Raw genomic sequence first — 17,561 nt, 5'->3', positions numbered from 1 at the left:
ATCCAGGCTGGCAGCAAGAATTCCACATGGCACAGCAGACCTCTCCTGCCTCACCCGCTGCTCCTCTCAGCAGTGTGCTTTGTCAGTCTACCTGTTCAGTTCCCCCTCTGTCTCTGGTGGATCCTCCTGTGCATCTGGCCTGTACCCCAGTTCTTGTATAAATAAAAGAAAATCTTTTTTTAAAAAAAGAATTGCATTAAATGCAAAACAGCTATATGCATTAAAAGATCATCAAAAATATTTTAAATGTTCAAAAATTTTTAAATAAATAAATTCTATGAACACACCAAGCTGAATATTTTATATGATGATTATGATAAATAATGAGGAAATTTTCAGGGCCTCCCCAGCCGCACAGCGGTTGAGCGCTGGGTTGCGAAGCTGCCCGCAACCTCTGGAGCCCCGGTTCAATCCCCGGCCACTGGGCGAAGGTCCCACATGGCGCGCAGACCTCTCCTGCCGCCCGCTGCTCCCCTCAGCAGTGTCCTTTGTCACTCTGCCTGTTCTACTCTCCCCTCTGGCTCTGGTGAATTCTCTCACCCTCCCGCGCTTCTGACTGTATGACTGTACCCGGTGCTTGTATAAATAAATAAATCTTTTAAAAAAATGAGGAAAATTTCATGCTGTGTATAATAGTAAGAGAAATAAGAAGCCTACTTAATGCGGGGTAGTATTTATAGTCAGATAGTAAAATTATATAAATAAAAGCAGCTAAACCAAACTAAACTAAAATGTTAATAGTGGGTAATTAGTAGGTTATGGACCTAGGAAGTGTATTTTCTCCCTTCTAATTTGCAAATTATTTCCCATGTCCAATCTACTATTATTAGATTCTGAGTTTGAGAGTAGCTTCAATGAAGTGTTCTAATTCATTAGAACAACACACGCTGGCCAACACATTCTGTAGGACCTACTACCTTGTTTGGGGTTTGCTGAATTAAATGTAACAATTTGGAGATTGCAGTCAGTTTATCAGATGAAAGTATGACAGACAGATACATACATACATACATACATACATACATGCATGCATACATACATACACAGGAAAATGTCTGTTGACTCTTATCCTTAGTTTTATGGTTCACCTGTTGTTTATCATCCAGGAAACTCTATATCTATCAGTTCCTTATTTCTGCATCTTCTGATGAGCAGCAAAAGCAATTATAATCCAACACCATAGTAGCCCTAACATTTTCCTTACTCCCCCTGCTTTTTTAATTTATCAAATAAAAACAGTTTACTAAACCTAACTTGATGATATAAACTAGAGGTTAAAGCACTAATGATCATCCCTTCCCACTGTGGAGTTTAAGCCACTTTTACAGGCGCTATTACATTTGTTCAAGTCTCATGCACTGACTGTGGAATTGAAATTGCATAGACATTAAGATCGCAAATATGTTTCTGGCACTTTCCCAATTGTTTAGAATTTCAATATTTGCACTTATTCTACAAACCAATGTCTCATAAGCTGTGAATTTTCCCACCTGCTATCACTGGAGAAAAAAATTGTACAAAATGTGTGTTCTGAGATAGGAGCTGAGTTATTTGTGGCCAAAATGTTCTTCATTTTCCTTGAGCATCAAAGAAAGAAGGATTGTAAAAGTGCTTTGGATATTCCCAAATCCAATTGATGATTTCTTTGCCTAAGTAATTTTGTTTTCAATTTTAAAACAAACAGCTGCTCAATTGAGGAATTTTTTTTTTTAATTCTGAAATGTAGAAAGCTTGACTTGCAGCCTAAAAATAAGTATAGCGAGAGGGAGAAAGAACATTTTTATTAAACTAGCATTATAATTTATATTTGGTACTAATACCACATTTTATTGTTTTCTTTGATTCATATTATGAATCTTTTCCTTTGAAGTTGGACATTTTTCCACTTGTCTGGGTAGATCTTGGATTTTTTTGTAAGATTTATTTATTTATGCATACAAGAGCTTGGGTACAGGCCAGAGATGCAGGGGTGGGGGAGGGTGAGAGGATTCACCAGAGACAGAGTGGGGAGCAGAATATGCAGATGAACTGAAATACACTGCTCAGGGGAGCAGCGGGCGAGACAGGAGAGGTCTGCCTCACCATGTGGGCTTCTCCCTGGCCAGCCGGAGATTGAACTTGTGCTGCAGAGGCTGTGTATTACTTCATAGTGGGGTGCTTAATCCCTTGCGCCACCAGGGAGGCCCTTGCCTGGGTAAATCTATGAAGTATGATATTTTTTGAAATTGTATGAGACTAAATTGAGTAAATTCAACTTTATTTCTGGATATGCTCACAACTACTGAAATAATAAGAAAATTTTAAAAGTTATCACTTTTATTAAGTGAAAATTTGAATACATTGCAATAAAGTTATTTTCCAATTTCCAAAGATGATTTTGTATTTCCATGGTAATTTATGTTCACAACACCCTTCTGAAAGGTGAGTCATTAGTCCCAGGACACATCTGCACTGTAGCAGACAAATATTTTGGGAAGAAATTAACTAGCACATATGGGGGGTGGGTGTTACATTCTTAACTGGCTCTACCCCACCACATATTTAAAAACATTTGTTTCAAGCCACTGTGTTCTGCTTTATGAATGTGACCTTTTCCAAGTAATAATTTCATGCTATTTGTGAGAATTCCTAGCATAACAATACCCACAATAATATAGGGTTAACTGAACATGGCAACTGCTCTACATGGCACAGAACATAATGAGTCTTTCTGTTTATTTCATTTGTTTGTTTGCTTCATTAACATACATTATGTTGGGTGTACATAGAACATATGATCAAGGAGAGTATGTTTCTATTGCAAAAAAAATTATTTCTAGGAACTATAATGGAGAGATTATATAAAAATTCATGGTAAGTCATTTGTTTTGACACTGTCATGAATCATACTTTTAATAGAATGAAGTTTTAGCAGAGATTTTTAAAGGTAGTAGACAGCAAAACTTAAGCTGCATTGAAAGTCTCAACCCTGTGAAAATGCCGTATAATAGTAATTTTACAGGTAATGAGCCCGAAATTATCACATCATTTCAGGAAGCTAAAATAGAGCAGTACATCACCATCCCACACTCCATCTCTATATAGTTTCTTAAATAATGTTCAAAATCATTGATGTTTGTGTCTCCCACACAAATATAACCACAGAGCATTTCTCTTTTTCAGGAAGAGCGAGCTTGTCCTTAGAGCTCTTGAACAGGAAAGATATAAAAGGAAATGTACTAGAATTTTGAGAATCTAAGAAAATATGCTTTCTACAATTAATTTATAAATTTAGCTAATTCAGCTGTATGTTATGAGGTATTAACCTTGGTCATGTAAAGGGTTGTTTTAGTGTTAATTTCAGGCAGGGGTTTATCTAGGCCAACACAATTCTAGCATCACTGAGTTTTTAAAGGTAGATTACCTAAAAGCACAGGAAAACAAAAACCTTTCATTTCTAAAAATGGTGATTATATTCTCTTTATTTTGAACTATATTCTCTTAATTATCTACAGATTTTTTAACAGAAATATATGTGATACTAGAATAATTCTAGTCTCTGGTAACATTTTGCAATTTCTCATACATTTCTCTTATTCTTTGTCTTCTAATTTTAGTTCAAAAACTTCATGAAACCCGATGAGATTGACTTCATTGTTAAAGGGTTCAGTTCATATAAGTCACTATTTTATAATCATTAATATAAACATAACCATATAAGAAGAACACACAGTATTGCATTGCTTTATTTTCCAGTTTCTTTTAGGAGAAAATTCAAAATGAAACCAGAACCACCCATTTTAACTAAAGAAAAAAAACTTTTGACAAAACCTTCAGAGAATTGTCCACATTTTAGCTTAAAATATAAGTAAACAGCTTCTAGTTATTGGAACCATGACACAAAGTCACAATTTACTATAAAAGCTTTTTATCTGTACAGATTTTTTCTCTTTCAAGATATACATGTAGAATTGAGTTTGTTAGAGATGAGCTTATCCTCCTTTGAAAATTAAGTTAAATGATGATATATACATTAATTTTTTAAAAAAGATCTGTTCACATGAACAAAATAACTGTGATACCTAAGAGTACCCAAGCATCATAGAAATTAACTTTAAATGTCCTTATATTAGTCATATTTGCTTTGATTGAAATAAAAAGAAAGGTATACAAGCTCTAATTTTTCATACATTGAGTAAAAATGTTACTATAGTGTTTTGATCATTTTGCCATGTTTCATTACTTCTACACTACAGGAATTCAAATATAATTTTGATTCTTTTCTAAATATGATGTTTATAAACAGCTTTCATTAAAAACTGGTATATTTCTTGATAAAATATTCAGGTGGAGTTTTTTGCCTTGGGATATTTTAAGGCAAATTTCATTGTCTTAAATTTCAATCTGATAATTTCAGTTGTGTGATCTTGAAGAAAATTTCTGTGTTAAATAAATGGTAACATGACATAAACATGTCTGAATAAATTCACTTTTATTTTACTAACCTTATGAGCTTCCTAGTTTATAAATTTTTACACATTTACTTTGATTTAGAACCAAAACTAGATCTGAAGTAGACTAACAAATTGACTCAGTGAGAAATATGATCTAGAGGCATTATTGACAAAGCAATAAATGATATTAGTCTCAAACACACAACAGAGTTTAGGTGCTAACATAAAACTAATAATTCTAAAGTTTAGTAATATTAATTAGACATCAGCAGACATTTTTCGCAAGAGAAGTATCCATACTCATTCATAGGAGAATTTTCTGCAATAAGTGACAAATATAAGATGCTCAAAATGAAAATCACTGCTTTCTAGCATAAGATATGGTCTATGTTCTATTTAATCATGAAACCACTAGAATCCCTTGTATGTATTTTCCATAGTGATTTTGTTCCATGAAAGATGAAAATAAAAAGCCTAACACTGTAAGAGTGCAAAAGCAGTAGTGGAAAATCTTTCACACTGAATAAGAGAGCTATTCTGAAATCATTAAGATATATGCTCCCCCAAATAGCCACTAGATTGATTATTGCCATCTGCATGGAAAGTTGAACATAGTCCTGACTTTGCTACACATAATAAAATTTGAAAATTTTAGGCTTAGATTCAGGAAATACCTTACCTAAAAACCACCTTTGTAATCAGAGAAACTATGCTTAATAAATTCTTCCTAAAATTGGGTAAAACCTTGTGCAATGAGCTGCAGTAGCTTAGAGAAGAAAATATTTTTAATTCAACAAAAGGGAAGAAAAATTGTTGCAAATTGAGAGAAACTTGTGGGAAAGAAAAAAATTTAAAGATTAAAAAAGAAGAAAGTAAGGAAAGATAATGTGTCCACATAAGAAAAATGAGTCATTTTTGGAGATAAATACAGTCATTCAATATATTTTATCATTTAATTATATTTCTATTTATTAAAATAATATAGATTTTTCAAATCTGTAAATTTTATTTCTTTTTACTTTCATAGATGGTTATGTCCTTCGAAGTCACTTGGTGGACAAGTAAGTCTATATTTTCTTCTATTATATTCATAAAAATAATTCTATGCTTTTATTTAAGAAAGATTACTAATTCTGATTTAAACAAAATAATCAACTGAACTATCACCAATTTTAAAACAATACACTATTCTATGTCAATGTGGCACAACACATTATAAAATTAAGGTTTTCATAGTCTCACTCTTATAAATAGATGAGAAGCCCTTTTCATTTATGATTATATAGTTCTCAGTTTTGTATATTATTTGGTGACAGATACTAATATTGGAGATAGGTCAGAGCCACTAACACTTTCATTAATGTTCTGTATTTCTCTTGCTGATTAATACAGTGGTTGGAATGAATTAATCAGAGACCATTTAGTATCTAAACAAGGGGTGCTTCTATCATCTGTAAACAGTTTATAGTTTGACCCCTAACCAAGGGCTTTTCTTTACTCACATCAGGCACAGTAGAGTATTAAGTTGCCTTGTTCTATTTTGGAACCTGCCTACACACACACACACGCACACACATACACACACAAAATAGCAGTCAATGATTCTTGTATTCTTATGAATTAAAACATTGTCACTGGCAGTACTAGTATGTAATTGGAGTCCTCAGAATGTTACAAAATTCTGTCCTAATAAACCAGTGCAAGAAATGAATTCCTTAATCAAATTAGGGTCATACACTAACACAAAGATTTACAGATTGCAGCTTAAAAAAAAAAAAAAAAAAAACCAGGAAGATTCACACACTGTATCTTTAAAAAACATGGCACCCATCAGCAAGATACAAATAAATGTTGATTGCTCTATCCAAAAAATGAGTAAAGAGTGAAAAGGAAAATAATCCTAACGCCTTTTTTTACTCAGTTCTTAATCACATGTGGTAGGCTTGGGACTTTTCAATTGGTTTTGTTGTTCAAAAGACAAATTTCAAGGAAAGAATATGTGGCAAATGATAGGACAACTTATCAATAATTATTTTTGGATGAGAAGAAAAAAATTTAAATAAGTAATTATTAGTTCACCACCTATTAGAGTAAATAGTTAATAAATGTTCACTTGTTGAATGATAGGAAAATCTGTCCTCTTTGCATTTGTATCATATTTGATTAGCCAAACCCTCCCTCAACTTCATAGAACAGATCCAAACAGAAGACACAGGGAACTCACAACATCTGTCATAGTTGGCAACAATTTAAAGGGCCTGTTGCTGCTTCCATGATAGAAGCACATAGATGCTACAAGAACCAAAAGCAGGTCTGGGATCCATGACTAAGCCACCTTACATTTCTGAACTTTGAATCTATGTCCTATATTTTAAGGCTCTGTTAATATTTTCAATACTTTCTATTTTAATTATTTGCAAGTCATTTGGATTCCCTATTAGATTATATAAACTACTTGAAGTAATTAATTGTATCTTATTCATGTTTACGTCTCCTGGTACCTAGGAGAGATCAGTATGTGTGCCAAATAGGACATTTCACAAAGATTCAGGGCCAGGTAAAACCTATAGTGTATAAAAACATCCAGGCCTATTATGGAGGTTGCTTATAAGCATAAATATTTTGAGAATTTTAGACCTTAAAAATCACAATGCAAACCTTACTTTAGGTACATATGTTGTGTTTTTTGTTTTATAATCAGTATTTACAAATTATAATTAGAAATGTGGAAAATGAGGCACCATTTCCTATGCCAAATATTATTGTATATCCTTTGACATTTAAAGTTCAAGTGAAAATGTAAACATGATATTAACAAAGATAAGAATGTGTTGAGTGTTGGATTAAGATCCCCAGTGGGTATTGCACCAGGATTGTTCATTTTGTTCAGTTAAACAACCACATCTAACAAGCTCAGTGCATCTAACATGGACTCATGCTAGGCCCTTGTTTCGTCTAAAGAGAGGTAGAAGACACTTTATTCTTTTTTTTTTTAAATAATAAATTTTATTTTTATATTCCCCCATACAATTGCAAACCCCCCATTCTGACCCCAATCCCTCCCCTCCCGCCCCCCACCCCCAAAAAAGGAAGACACTTTATTCTTGAAGCTGGATCTCTTCGTTCTATTTGTCTAATATACACAATAACTTATGAGGCTTTTCTTTAATGAAACAGAGGAATAGATTAAGCCAATGAAAGAAGCTAAAAATAAATATGAAATTTCTCCCCACTTTAAATGTATAGCTTGTAACATCTCACCCTTAATTGCTTTGTGTCATATCTCATCATATTATTAACCTTTTGATCTAAATATTTTTAGATATTTAGATGTTTTCATGTTTAGATGTTTTCATGTTAAGGAGGCATTTTCTCTAAAGTGAAAATCATTTCTCATTTTCAGTGATGGAGAGATCTATGATGATATTGCTGATGGTAAGTCTCATATCACCTGGGTCTCATACCTTGAAAGATAAAATAAAATTTGTTCATCCCCCCACCCCCAAAAAAGGAAAAACTGTCTTATATGTCATTCATAATAGATAATAGTAATAGTAAATTTACTGTTCTTACAACTGTTGGGTTAAGTAGAGTCTTCTAATATAGTCAGAATTTGAATTTCTTAGAAATATTAGGAGAGGTAAATGTCCTGTTATAGTGAAGAAAGAAATATTTTTCTTATGAGTAGATATCAAGAAAGAATCCCTAATTTATTTTCTTTAAAAACTGAAGTATGGTAATATTTTGGTGAATTTTTCATTATACTATGATTCTTGCTAAGAATTGCTTTGATCCATAAAAATATGTGTACTTGGCCCCAAAATAGGTGCTTATTCCTTAAGATACAATATTCATTCATATACTCTAAGTATCATACATTTTGTGTTGTGATCTAAAAACTTAAAGTAGGCTAAAATGAACTGTAGTATTAATATATCCCCTTTTAAATGAATAATTCTTAGTGATATTTAGAATGATTACCAAAAACTACATTTAATTAAGTGCTAGGTTAAAAAATAGTAATCTTGAGTCTCATCTTCATAGAGGCTAAATCTGTCCAGAAACATAACTTGGATTGTATAGTAAGCAATAAAAGATTAATAAATATATAGTCTTCCATTTAATTAGTTTTTCATAAAGTTCCAGTTTGTATCACTTAGAGACTATATGTTTATATAACTACTTTAAAATTTGTATTTTTTTCCTTTCAGGTTGCATCTATGACAATGACTAACTCTCCACTTTGGTCATTTTATTATGTTCATTTAATTCCAATATGAAATGCAGGTTTCAGTTGACATGCTGTTGAGTATCATAGAATATGGATGTACAAACTATTCCTTACCTATATTATAAATGTTGATTATAAAGTTTTGAAGTTTTGGCTTTAGAAAATTATCTGCTTATTCAATATCTCAGACAGAACCCATGAGATATAAGAATTATTAAAATCCCATTTCTGCCTCAACCTCAATTATAGAAGAGCTTCTTTCAGACCATCGAAGCACAGTTCCTCCTAAAAAAAATTAAGAAAAAATGACTATGTTGTCTAAAGAAATGTAAGGAATAAAAATAAAGTATAAGAAAGGAAACTTTTGTTTGCCTTCCTACTTATCATAGTATCTTGTATTCTCTATTCAAATTTTCTATCTTTAAAATGTCAGAATCATTTTCTCTAATGGTGACATAAATGTTTTTGTAAAGTATAATGATAGCAGAACTTTTTCGTAGTTTGTCCCTATTTGTTAATTGTGAATGTGTTAATTACTTGATAAAGGATGTGTGCATTTAGTATGCACACTTGAGATTAAAAATTGTAGAAGACTCTAAAATATTTTTGTTTTGCAGATTGATTCACTAACCATTTAACTCTGTGCTCTGTTTAAAGTACTGTTGTAACAGAGCAGAAAGGAATGAGGACCACCCTAAAATTATGACAAATGTACTTGAAAATTAACTAGCCTTTTATGACACACCATCACTATGAAAACTTTTTTTTAAAAGGTTTTGGGTTTGTTTTCAATTGCAGCTAAAAAGCTTTTTTTAATCACTTTGCTGGAAAGTTGATCAGCAGAGGGAATACAAATCAATCAACCCTAGTATATGGACTAGGCAGTTCCTTCTTGATATATACTCATTCCCAGCACAATCCCAAAATAAAATCTGAAGCATTGTCACACACAATGATACAAAATGCAAAACTATAACACCAGAAAAAATAGCAAGATGGGTAATTTTTTCATAGTTTCCAAAGTACAAAATGAACAAATCCTAATGCTAGATTTGTTAGTCATGAATCCATTATGTGATATTTAGGTAAATTTTTCACCCTCTCAATTTTCTCATGTATAAATTACAGGATTGGATTAAGTCAGTTTTTTTCAACTTTTTCACTAACAATTATCTCAAACATCTGTAACCTACCTCCCCAAAGTAAGCTCATGTTTCAGAAGCTTTTATATTCTTTGATTTAATAATGATTGATGCATTGTCTATGTTTTAATACTGCAAAAGCCTACTGGAGCATCTGAAATTGGTGCCAATGAATTAAAATAATTGCAAAGGAACCCAGAACCTTCATAAGGGTGAAGTAGAATTTCAAATAGGTAGGTGCACTGAAATTTGAATACTTTTCACTGAAAGTTGAATACATCAACTTTTGCTGTCCAATAGATTCTTGGAGTCTGAGATCTCCAGATTAGAAGCTACTGATCTCAAGGATCCCTTTAAATATGAAATACCTTTAGTTTTATTTTCTGATAGGATAAGCAGTATATCCTTATGTGATGAATTTATTTTAATTTTAGATGAAATTACAATATCCAAAAGTGCTTTTTTTGGTCTGTTTGTTAATTTGGAAGCGAATACACATAATACCCTGACAGTATATTTCCAGTAATTTTTTAAATTAAGAATGGCATAAATTCAATGCAATGTCAGTTTTTAAATTCCAAATTAGATCAAGAGACTATTTTAAAGTTTTGGTTTATACACCAAGAAACATACACATGCTTATGAAAGATTCATGTAATAGATAATTACCTCAATATAAAAGATATATTTGAACTATCGACTTTATTTTTCCAAATATTATTTCTGTTACAATTTCTGTGTGGAATTTTATCATATGAGAAGATTGACAAATAAATAATACCTTCAGCAGGTAACTTTGCCTTCTACTTCATCACATACTAAAAAATTTTGAGGCATCTGTCATTTTCTCCTGTAACTTGATCCCATTTCTACAAAAGGTTTCCTTTGATTCCCATCTTTTTTTATATTAATTTTTTATATTTTTTTACATTATTGTTCATTTTTAAACAATATTTTCTTCCCCCCACCCCCTCAGGTGTAGTCCCCATAGAGTTTCCTTCCCCAAGGCACCCATGCACCATCACCTCAGTCCCCCGTGCTCCTCCCTCCCTCCCTCTGATCCCTCTCCCTCCTCCTCCCCTGCAGGATGTCTCTGGTTTATAATTGTTCGTTTTTGCTTTGTTGTGTTTTGTACTGTTATTATTTTTTTACACTGATGTCTTATTTGGTTCCCCTATATTCCTGCTATAAGTGAAACCATCTGATATTTTTCTTTTTTCCTTCTGGCTTATTTCACTGTTCATAAATCCTTCTTGTTCCATCCACGTTGCTGCAAATGGCATGAGTTTATCTTTTTGATGGCTGAATAATATTCCATTGTGTATATATGCCACATCTTCTTGATCCTGTTATCTATTTTTGGGCATTTGGGTTGTTTCCAAGTTTTACCTATTATAAATAGAGCTGCAATAAACATAGGGGTACAGGTGTTCTTTTGAATCAATGTTTTTGTGTCCTTTGCATAGATCCCTAGCAGTGGAATTGCCGGGTCCTATGGTAGCTCCATTTTTAGTAGACTAAGGAAACTCCACACAGCTTTCCATAGTGGTTGGACCAGTTTGCACTCCCTTGAGCAATGTAGGAGAGTTCATTTTTCTCCACATCCTTGCCAACATTTGTTGTTGCTTGTTTTTTTGATATGTGCCATTCTTACTGGTGTAAGGTTTTAATTTGCATTTCCCTGATTATAAGGGATGTTGTGATTCCCATCTTTTTGCTTCAGTCTCATAGGATAGGATACTTCCTGTTCAAGACCAAACCCTTCACCCCTGTCCCTAAAACTTCACTTCCTACTTTTTAGGGGAACTTGAGATAACCAAGTTCAAGTCCCTTCAACTTCCTACAACATTCAACCGTAATTCAATCAAGACACTATTTCAGAGAATAAAATGTCATTCCTCAGATTCAAAACTGCATTGTTATCCTACTACAATTATTCCTTTCCCCCCTAATCTTTCTCTCCCCCCACTTTCTCCCTTTCTCATCCCTCACATTGTTCTTTCTCATCCTTCCTTCCTTCCTTACCTCTTCTTCATCTCTAACTTCTCCCAGCTTGCAGACTCCATTTTCCATGTTTAGAAACATAAACTTTTCTCATTCAAAGTACAAACACGCAATCTTGCCTTGAATCTAAATATCTATCTACAGTTCATTTCTATCTTTTATAGTCCCATTGTCCTAAAATGGGACTATAAAAGACACATCTGGCAGCCTGGAAAATTTGACTCATAGATCTTCTAATATAATATGTGGAGATTAATTGACCAAAGACCCCAACTACACACTGAAATCCATCACCACATTTATGCCAATGTCAGACTTTCAACAGACTGTTCCTCATCAGTGACTGAACATGGCAGGTCTGTTCCTGAAAATGCAGAATCCTTCATGTGGCCAACTTTGGTTTGAAGATACTCTGACATTCTGACTAAACCTTCCTTGTCTTGCATAGCATCAAAGATGCTTCTACCTGCCTTTGGGTGATCAGATTTGCATTGCTATCTGATGGTTCTCTCCCCTTTCCTCTTATACATATAATTTTGCCCCACAAAATTATTCAGTTTTCCAAAAACTCCACAGAAAAACTAATTCAACTAATCAATCAGTTCAGTAAAGTGGCAGGATACAAAATCAACACACAAAAATCAGTAGCCTTCCTATACACAAACAATAAATTGGAAGAATAAATTTAAAAAAAATTCTTTTTATTATCAAAGCAAAAAAAAATCAAATACTTGGGAATAAATCTAACAAAAGAGGTAAAGGACCTATACAAAGAAAACTATAAAACACTGTTAAAAGAAATAGAAGAAGACACAAAGAAATGGAAAGACATCCCCTGCTCATGGATTCGAAGAATAAACATTATTAAAATGGCCATCCTACCAAAAGCAATATACAGATTCAATGTTATTCCAATAAAAATTTCAATGTCATTCTTCAAAGAAATAGAACATTCTTCAAAGAAATTCATATGGAATCACCAAAAACCCTGAATAGCCAAAGCTCTCATGAAAAAAAAAAAAAAAGGGAATGGAGGCATCACACTCCCAGACTTCAAACTATACTACAAGGCCATAATCATCAAAACTGCATGGTATTGGAACAAGAACAGACACACAGACCAATGGAATCGAATAGAAAATCCAGAAATAAGCCCACAGATTAATGGTCAACTAATCTTTGACAAAGGAGCAAAGAATATGCATTGGAGCAAAGAAAGTTTGTTCAATAAATGGTGCTGGGAAAACTGGGTCGCTGCATGCAAGAGAATGAAGCTTGACTACTACCTCACACCATACACAAAAACCAACTCAAAATGGATTAAAGAACTAGACATAAGACCTGAAACCATAAAATATATAGAAGGAAATATAGGCGAAACACTACATGATATGCACATCAAAGACATCTTTATAGACACATCACCCAAAGCAGTGATAGTGAAGGCAAAAATAAACAGCTGAAACTACATCAAATTAAAGAGCTTCTGCACAGCAGAAGAAACAATAACAAAAACAAAGAGAAACCCCACCGACTGGGAGAACATTTTTGCACACAACACTAATGATAAAGGACTGATCACAAAAATCTACAAAGAGCTGATGAGACTCAACAAAAACAAAGAAAATAATCCAGTCCAAAAATGGGCAGAAGAGCTAAAAAGAAACTTCTCTAAAGAAGAAATGCAAATGGCCAACAGACATATGAAAAAATGTTCAACATCACTTGTAATCAGGGAAATGCAAATCAAAACTACCATGAGATACCATCTCACACCAGTGAGAATGGCACATATTAAAAAAACTAGCAACAACAAATGTTGGCGAGGTTGTGGAGAAAAAGGAACTCTCCTGCACTGCTGGTGGGAGTGCAAACTGGTCCAGCCACTATGGAGAGCTGTGTGGAGATTTCTGGACCTACTAAACATAGAGCTTCCATATGAACCAGCAATTCCACTCCTAGGTATTTACCCAAAGGACACAGAAACATCAATTCCAAAGAGTACCTGCACCCCTATGTTTATAGCAGCACTATTTACAATAGCTAAGCTTTGGAAACAACCCAAATGCCCAAAAACAGATGACTGGATCAAGATGTGGTCCATATACTCCATGGAATATTACTCAGCATTCAAAATAGATAAAACACATGCAATTTGCAGCAGCATGGATGGAGCTTGAAGGGATCATGCTCAGCGAAATAAGCCAGAAAGAAAAAGAAAAATACCGTATGTTCTCACTCATAGCAGGAATCTAGAAAACTTAAATAAGGGACCTGGAAAAAGAATAACTATAACAAAAAAAAAAATCAAAATCAACAAACAACTGTGAACCAGAGACACTCTATGGGAGGTGGTGGGGCGGGGAAAGGAGGGATTAGGGTCAAAATAAGGGGGTTGTAATTGTATGGGGAATATAAAAATAAAATTTAAATAAAAATACTTTTAAATTAAAAAAAATTATTCAGTTTTCACTTCACCTTGGTGACTGCTTTTCAGACGATCTCAATTGAACACAGTATAGCCGAACAGTATGAATCTTCTTCAACTCAACTGAATCAATCACTGGCGAAGGAAGTTTTCAGTCAATTTTAAATTAACTGATATGAAAGTAGTGCTTAACCATTAAACATCTTCAGCCAACTAAGCAAGATCCTAGGAAGTAAATGCTGCCCTTCAGAGCCTTCGCCCTTCAAGTCAACAGGGCTAGTTTTTTATTCCCACATTGCTTGTCACCGTGTGGACCATACCAGAAGCGGCATATCCTCATGCAAGTTGACTCTAAAGGAGCAGATATTTGGAGGTGATCAGCAGACCACTCACCTCCTCTGGACAACAAGTTCTTCCATGAAGGAGGACTGGCAGCCCATCTCCATACATGGATTAAGAAGTGAATGGGTAGGTAAAAGTCGAGACAGACAATATAGTCATCTCTTTCCAGAAATTTTACAATAAAAATTAGGAACATGATACATGTTTTTTGCTTGGGGGAATTGTTTTCTAAACAGAAAAGACTTGAGGCCTTCCCAGGTGGCACAGTGGGTTAAGCACAGCGCTGTGAAGCTGTCTGCAGCCTCCACAGCACAGGTTGAATTCCCAGCCATCAGGGAGATTCCCACATGGCACCGCAGACCTCTCCTGCCGTGCCTGCTGCTCCCCTCAGCAGTGTATTTCAGTCTGTCTGCCTGTTCTGCTCCCTATTCTGTGTCTGGTGAATCCTCTCACCCTCCTGCTCCTCTGGCCTGTACCCCAGCTATTGTATAAATAAAAAATAAATCTTAAAAAAAAAAAAACAGAAAAGACTTGATCTTATTCAAAAGAAGATGGAAATGATCTAGTTGAGGAGGAAAGATAAAAGCATAAGAGAGAGATGAAATAATCACAAAGATCTAAGTTTCTTGAAAAGCTAGAATCTTAGATAATGCATTACATTTTTTCCCCTAACATTCCTTCCTATATCTTTGACACGCTGAGCATTTGTCTGTATACATCATAGGTCCTCAAATGTTGCCACATATTATTATAACTAATTTTGAAATACTTGCCGATGCTGCCTATATTGTCACAATCTGCTACACAGGTAAGGGTTTATTTTAGTTACTGTGCGCCATTTCTTCTGCCTCCTGCTTGAGATTACCAGCTAAATTATGTAACCTTGAACGAGATTCTAAACTTTGTTGAGACTTGGGATCTTATAAAATATGAAAGTACCTACTTTACAGGGTTGTAAAAATTAATTGAAATCATGTGCTTAAACATTTAGTAGTGTCTGACACATACTATTATTATCAGCGCCTTGCTTGGTACTTTGCTATTATACATTTTGAAACTGTCAACTCAGTAGAATCCTGTTGAACATTATGTCACTGACAGTAAACTTGCTGAGTTATTTCTCAGCTGATATGTGAGTAGAATATAGAAACACTTAACATAAAACACAATATATGAAACAGTAATAAAAGCAATGCTTGGGACCAGTTCAATTCCTAAATTCCTAGTATTCCTGATTATTTGATTGTGGCGTGGCACATTCTTCAAACCCCTCCTCCCCAGTATTTCCCAAAACACTATACTATAGGAAAAAAGTTGTCCTGGCTTTTGTAACACAGGCATCTACTTTCTAATTCAGTGACAATTTTCACTCTGTTTCACTCGGGGAAGTATTAGACTATGTTTAATGTGAAGTAGTTTGGAACATAATCACAATATTCAGCTTTGTCAGCAAATATGTCAAAGTAATGGGTACCCACTGGAAACTAGATATATCTAATATATATATATTAGTATATATATATTAGATATATAGTATATTAGTATATATATTACATGCATAGTATATAAGATACACAGTATATGTATCTTGGAAAATCTATCAGCTCAATAGTAAATATATTTACTATTTTTTCTTTTATTGTTGGTTTAATTTTTCTTTTTTTTAAAAGATTTATTTATTTATGCATACAAGAACTGAGGTGTAAGCCAGAGGTGTGGGAAGTGAGAGGATTTACCAGAGAGAGTGGGGAGCAGAACAGGTAGATCTACTGAAATACTCGGCTGAGGGGAGCAGTGGATGAGGCAGGAGAGGTCTGCTGCACCATGTGGGTTACCTCCCTGGCAGGCTGTCTGGGAATGGAACTCATGCTGGCTGGCTATAGCTTGATAGAGCTGTCTTTAACCCCTGCGCCACCAGGGAGGGCCCTAGTTTAATTTTTTTTTGGGGGGGGGCCTAGTTTAATTTTTGTTTCATGCACTATTCAAACTAAATTATCCCTATAGTACATATTTGATCAATTTGTTCACCCTACAACATTGACCATTTAATGATGAGAGATATCAGATGAAGCATGGTCCATTCTATAACCATCCAATTCTGTCAATAATGAGCTATGCATCCCCTTGTATGGGTGAGTGATAAATAAAATGTATATATTGTCCATGACAGGCAGATTCCATCTTAATAACACCAAATGCCACTGAGAGATCTAATAGAAATACAATCATAAAAATCTAATATAGATACACACAAATTCCTTAGCATCTGACGTGTTGCCAATACCATGAATGGAAACAAATAGAAGTCTAAAGTCAAATTGTGGCTTGGAACTTCTTCAACTGAGAATGATCTTCATTAGTTAATATAGACCGTGGCCAGGTTTTCATTAGCAAAGGAGAGCAAAGAAATACCTTCATTGTACTTCAGTGGACCACCAGTTTTATTCTAGTCTTAGTTCTTAGAAATAGACCTTTGAAATATTGTAACATTTTTCAAAAACTTTAAATTGATGAAGAGCTTTACTCAGTCATGTAAATTATATCTACTCTTTGAAATTTATGATCTAACACATTTCATCAGATGCTGAAGCTTAACTCTCCACAATATCTCTAGCAGCAGGGTTGAAAGTAAGCCTTTTAAAATTAGTATGAAATGTAGGGTATTGTACTTTAGCTAATATGCTGTGCTTGTCAGATCTTCACCCTAAATGGTAGAAGCTATTAAGAAAAGCATTGAAATGCTGTTACCACCCACATGCCTCAGGGGACCGCAGTTTTCTTTTGGTTTCTCATCTTTAACACATATGAAGCTAAAAGAGGTACACTAGGATACGATGGTTACAAATCTTTAAGATCTAAACAAATGTACAGGATTGAAAAACGAAACAACAGAGCTTTCAAGGACACACAAAGGTTTCCTGTGCATTTGTTTAAGAGAGAAGCAATATGAAATTATCTCCTATTCCTAATATAGCTAAGAA

General features: G+C 34.0%; 1 protein-coding gene across 2 annotated transcripts in view; it reads left to right on the top strand.

Moving 5' to 3' along the window:
• Positions 1 to 8,667, top strand: part of FYB1 (FYN binding protein 1) — a gene marked incomplete at its 3' end in the record, with an annotated part of 137,085 nt that extends 128,418 nt beyond the window's left edge. For both annotated transcript variants that reach the window (XM_084233608.1, XM_084233609.1), the window contains 3 exons: positions 5,461 to 5,494; positions 7,837 to 7,868; positions 8,645 to 8,667. In XM_084233608.1, the coding sequence (XP_084089734.1) occupies positions 5,461 to 5,494; positions 7,837 to 7,868; positions 8,645 to 8,667 (89 nt within the window). The remainder of the gene's footprint in view (positions 1 to 5,460; positions 5,495 to 7,836; positions 7,869 to 8,644) is intronic.
• Between the last annotated feature and the right edge of the window lie 8,894 nt (positions 8,668 to 17,561).

The sequence above is a fragment of the Talpa europaea genome (genome assembly GCF_964194135.1).
Source record: "Talpa europaea genome assembly, chromosome: 5".
In the NCBI taxonomy this organism is placed as follows: Eukaryota; Metazoa; Chordata; class Mammalia; order Eulipotyphla; family Talpidae; genus Talpa; species Talpa europaea.
This window is presented reverse-complemented; position numbering and strand designations above follow the sequence as displayed.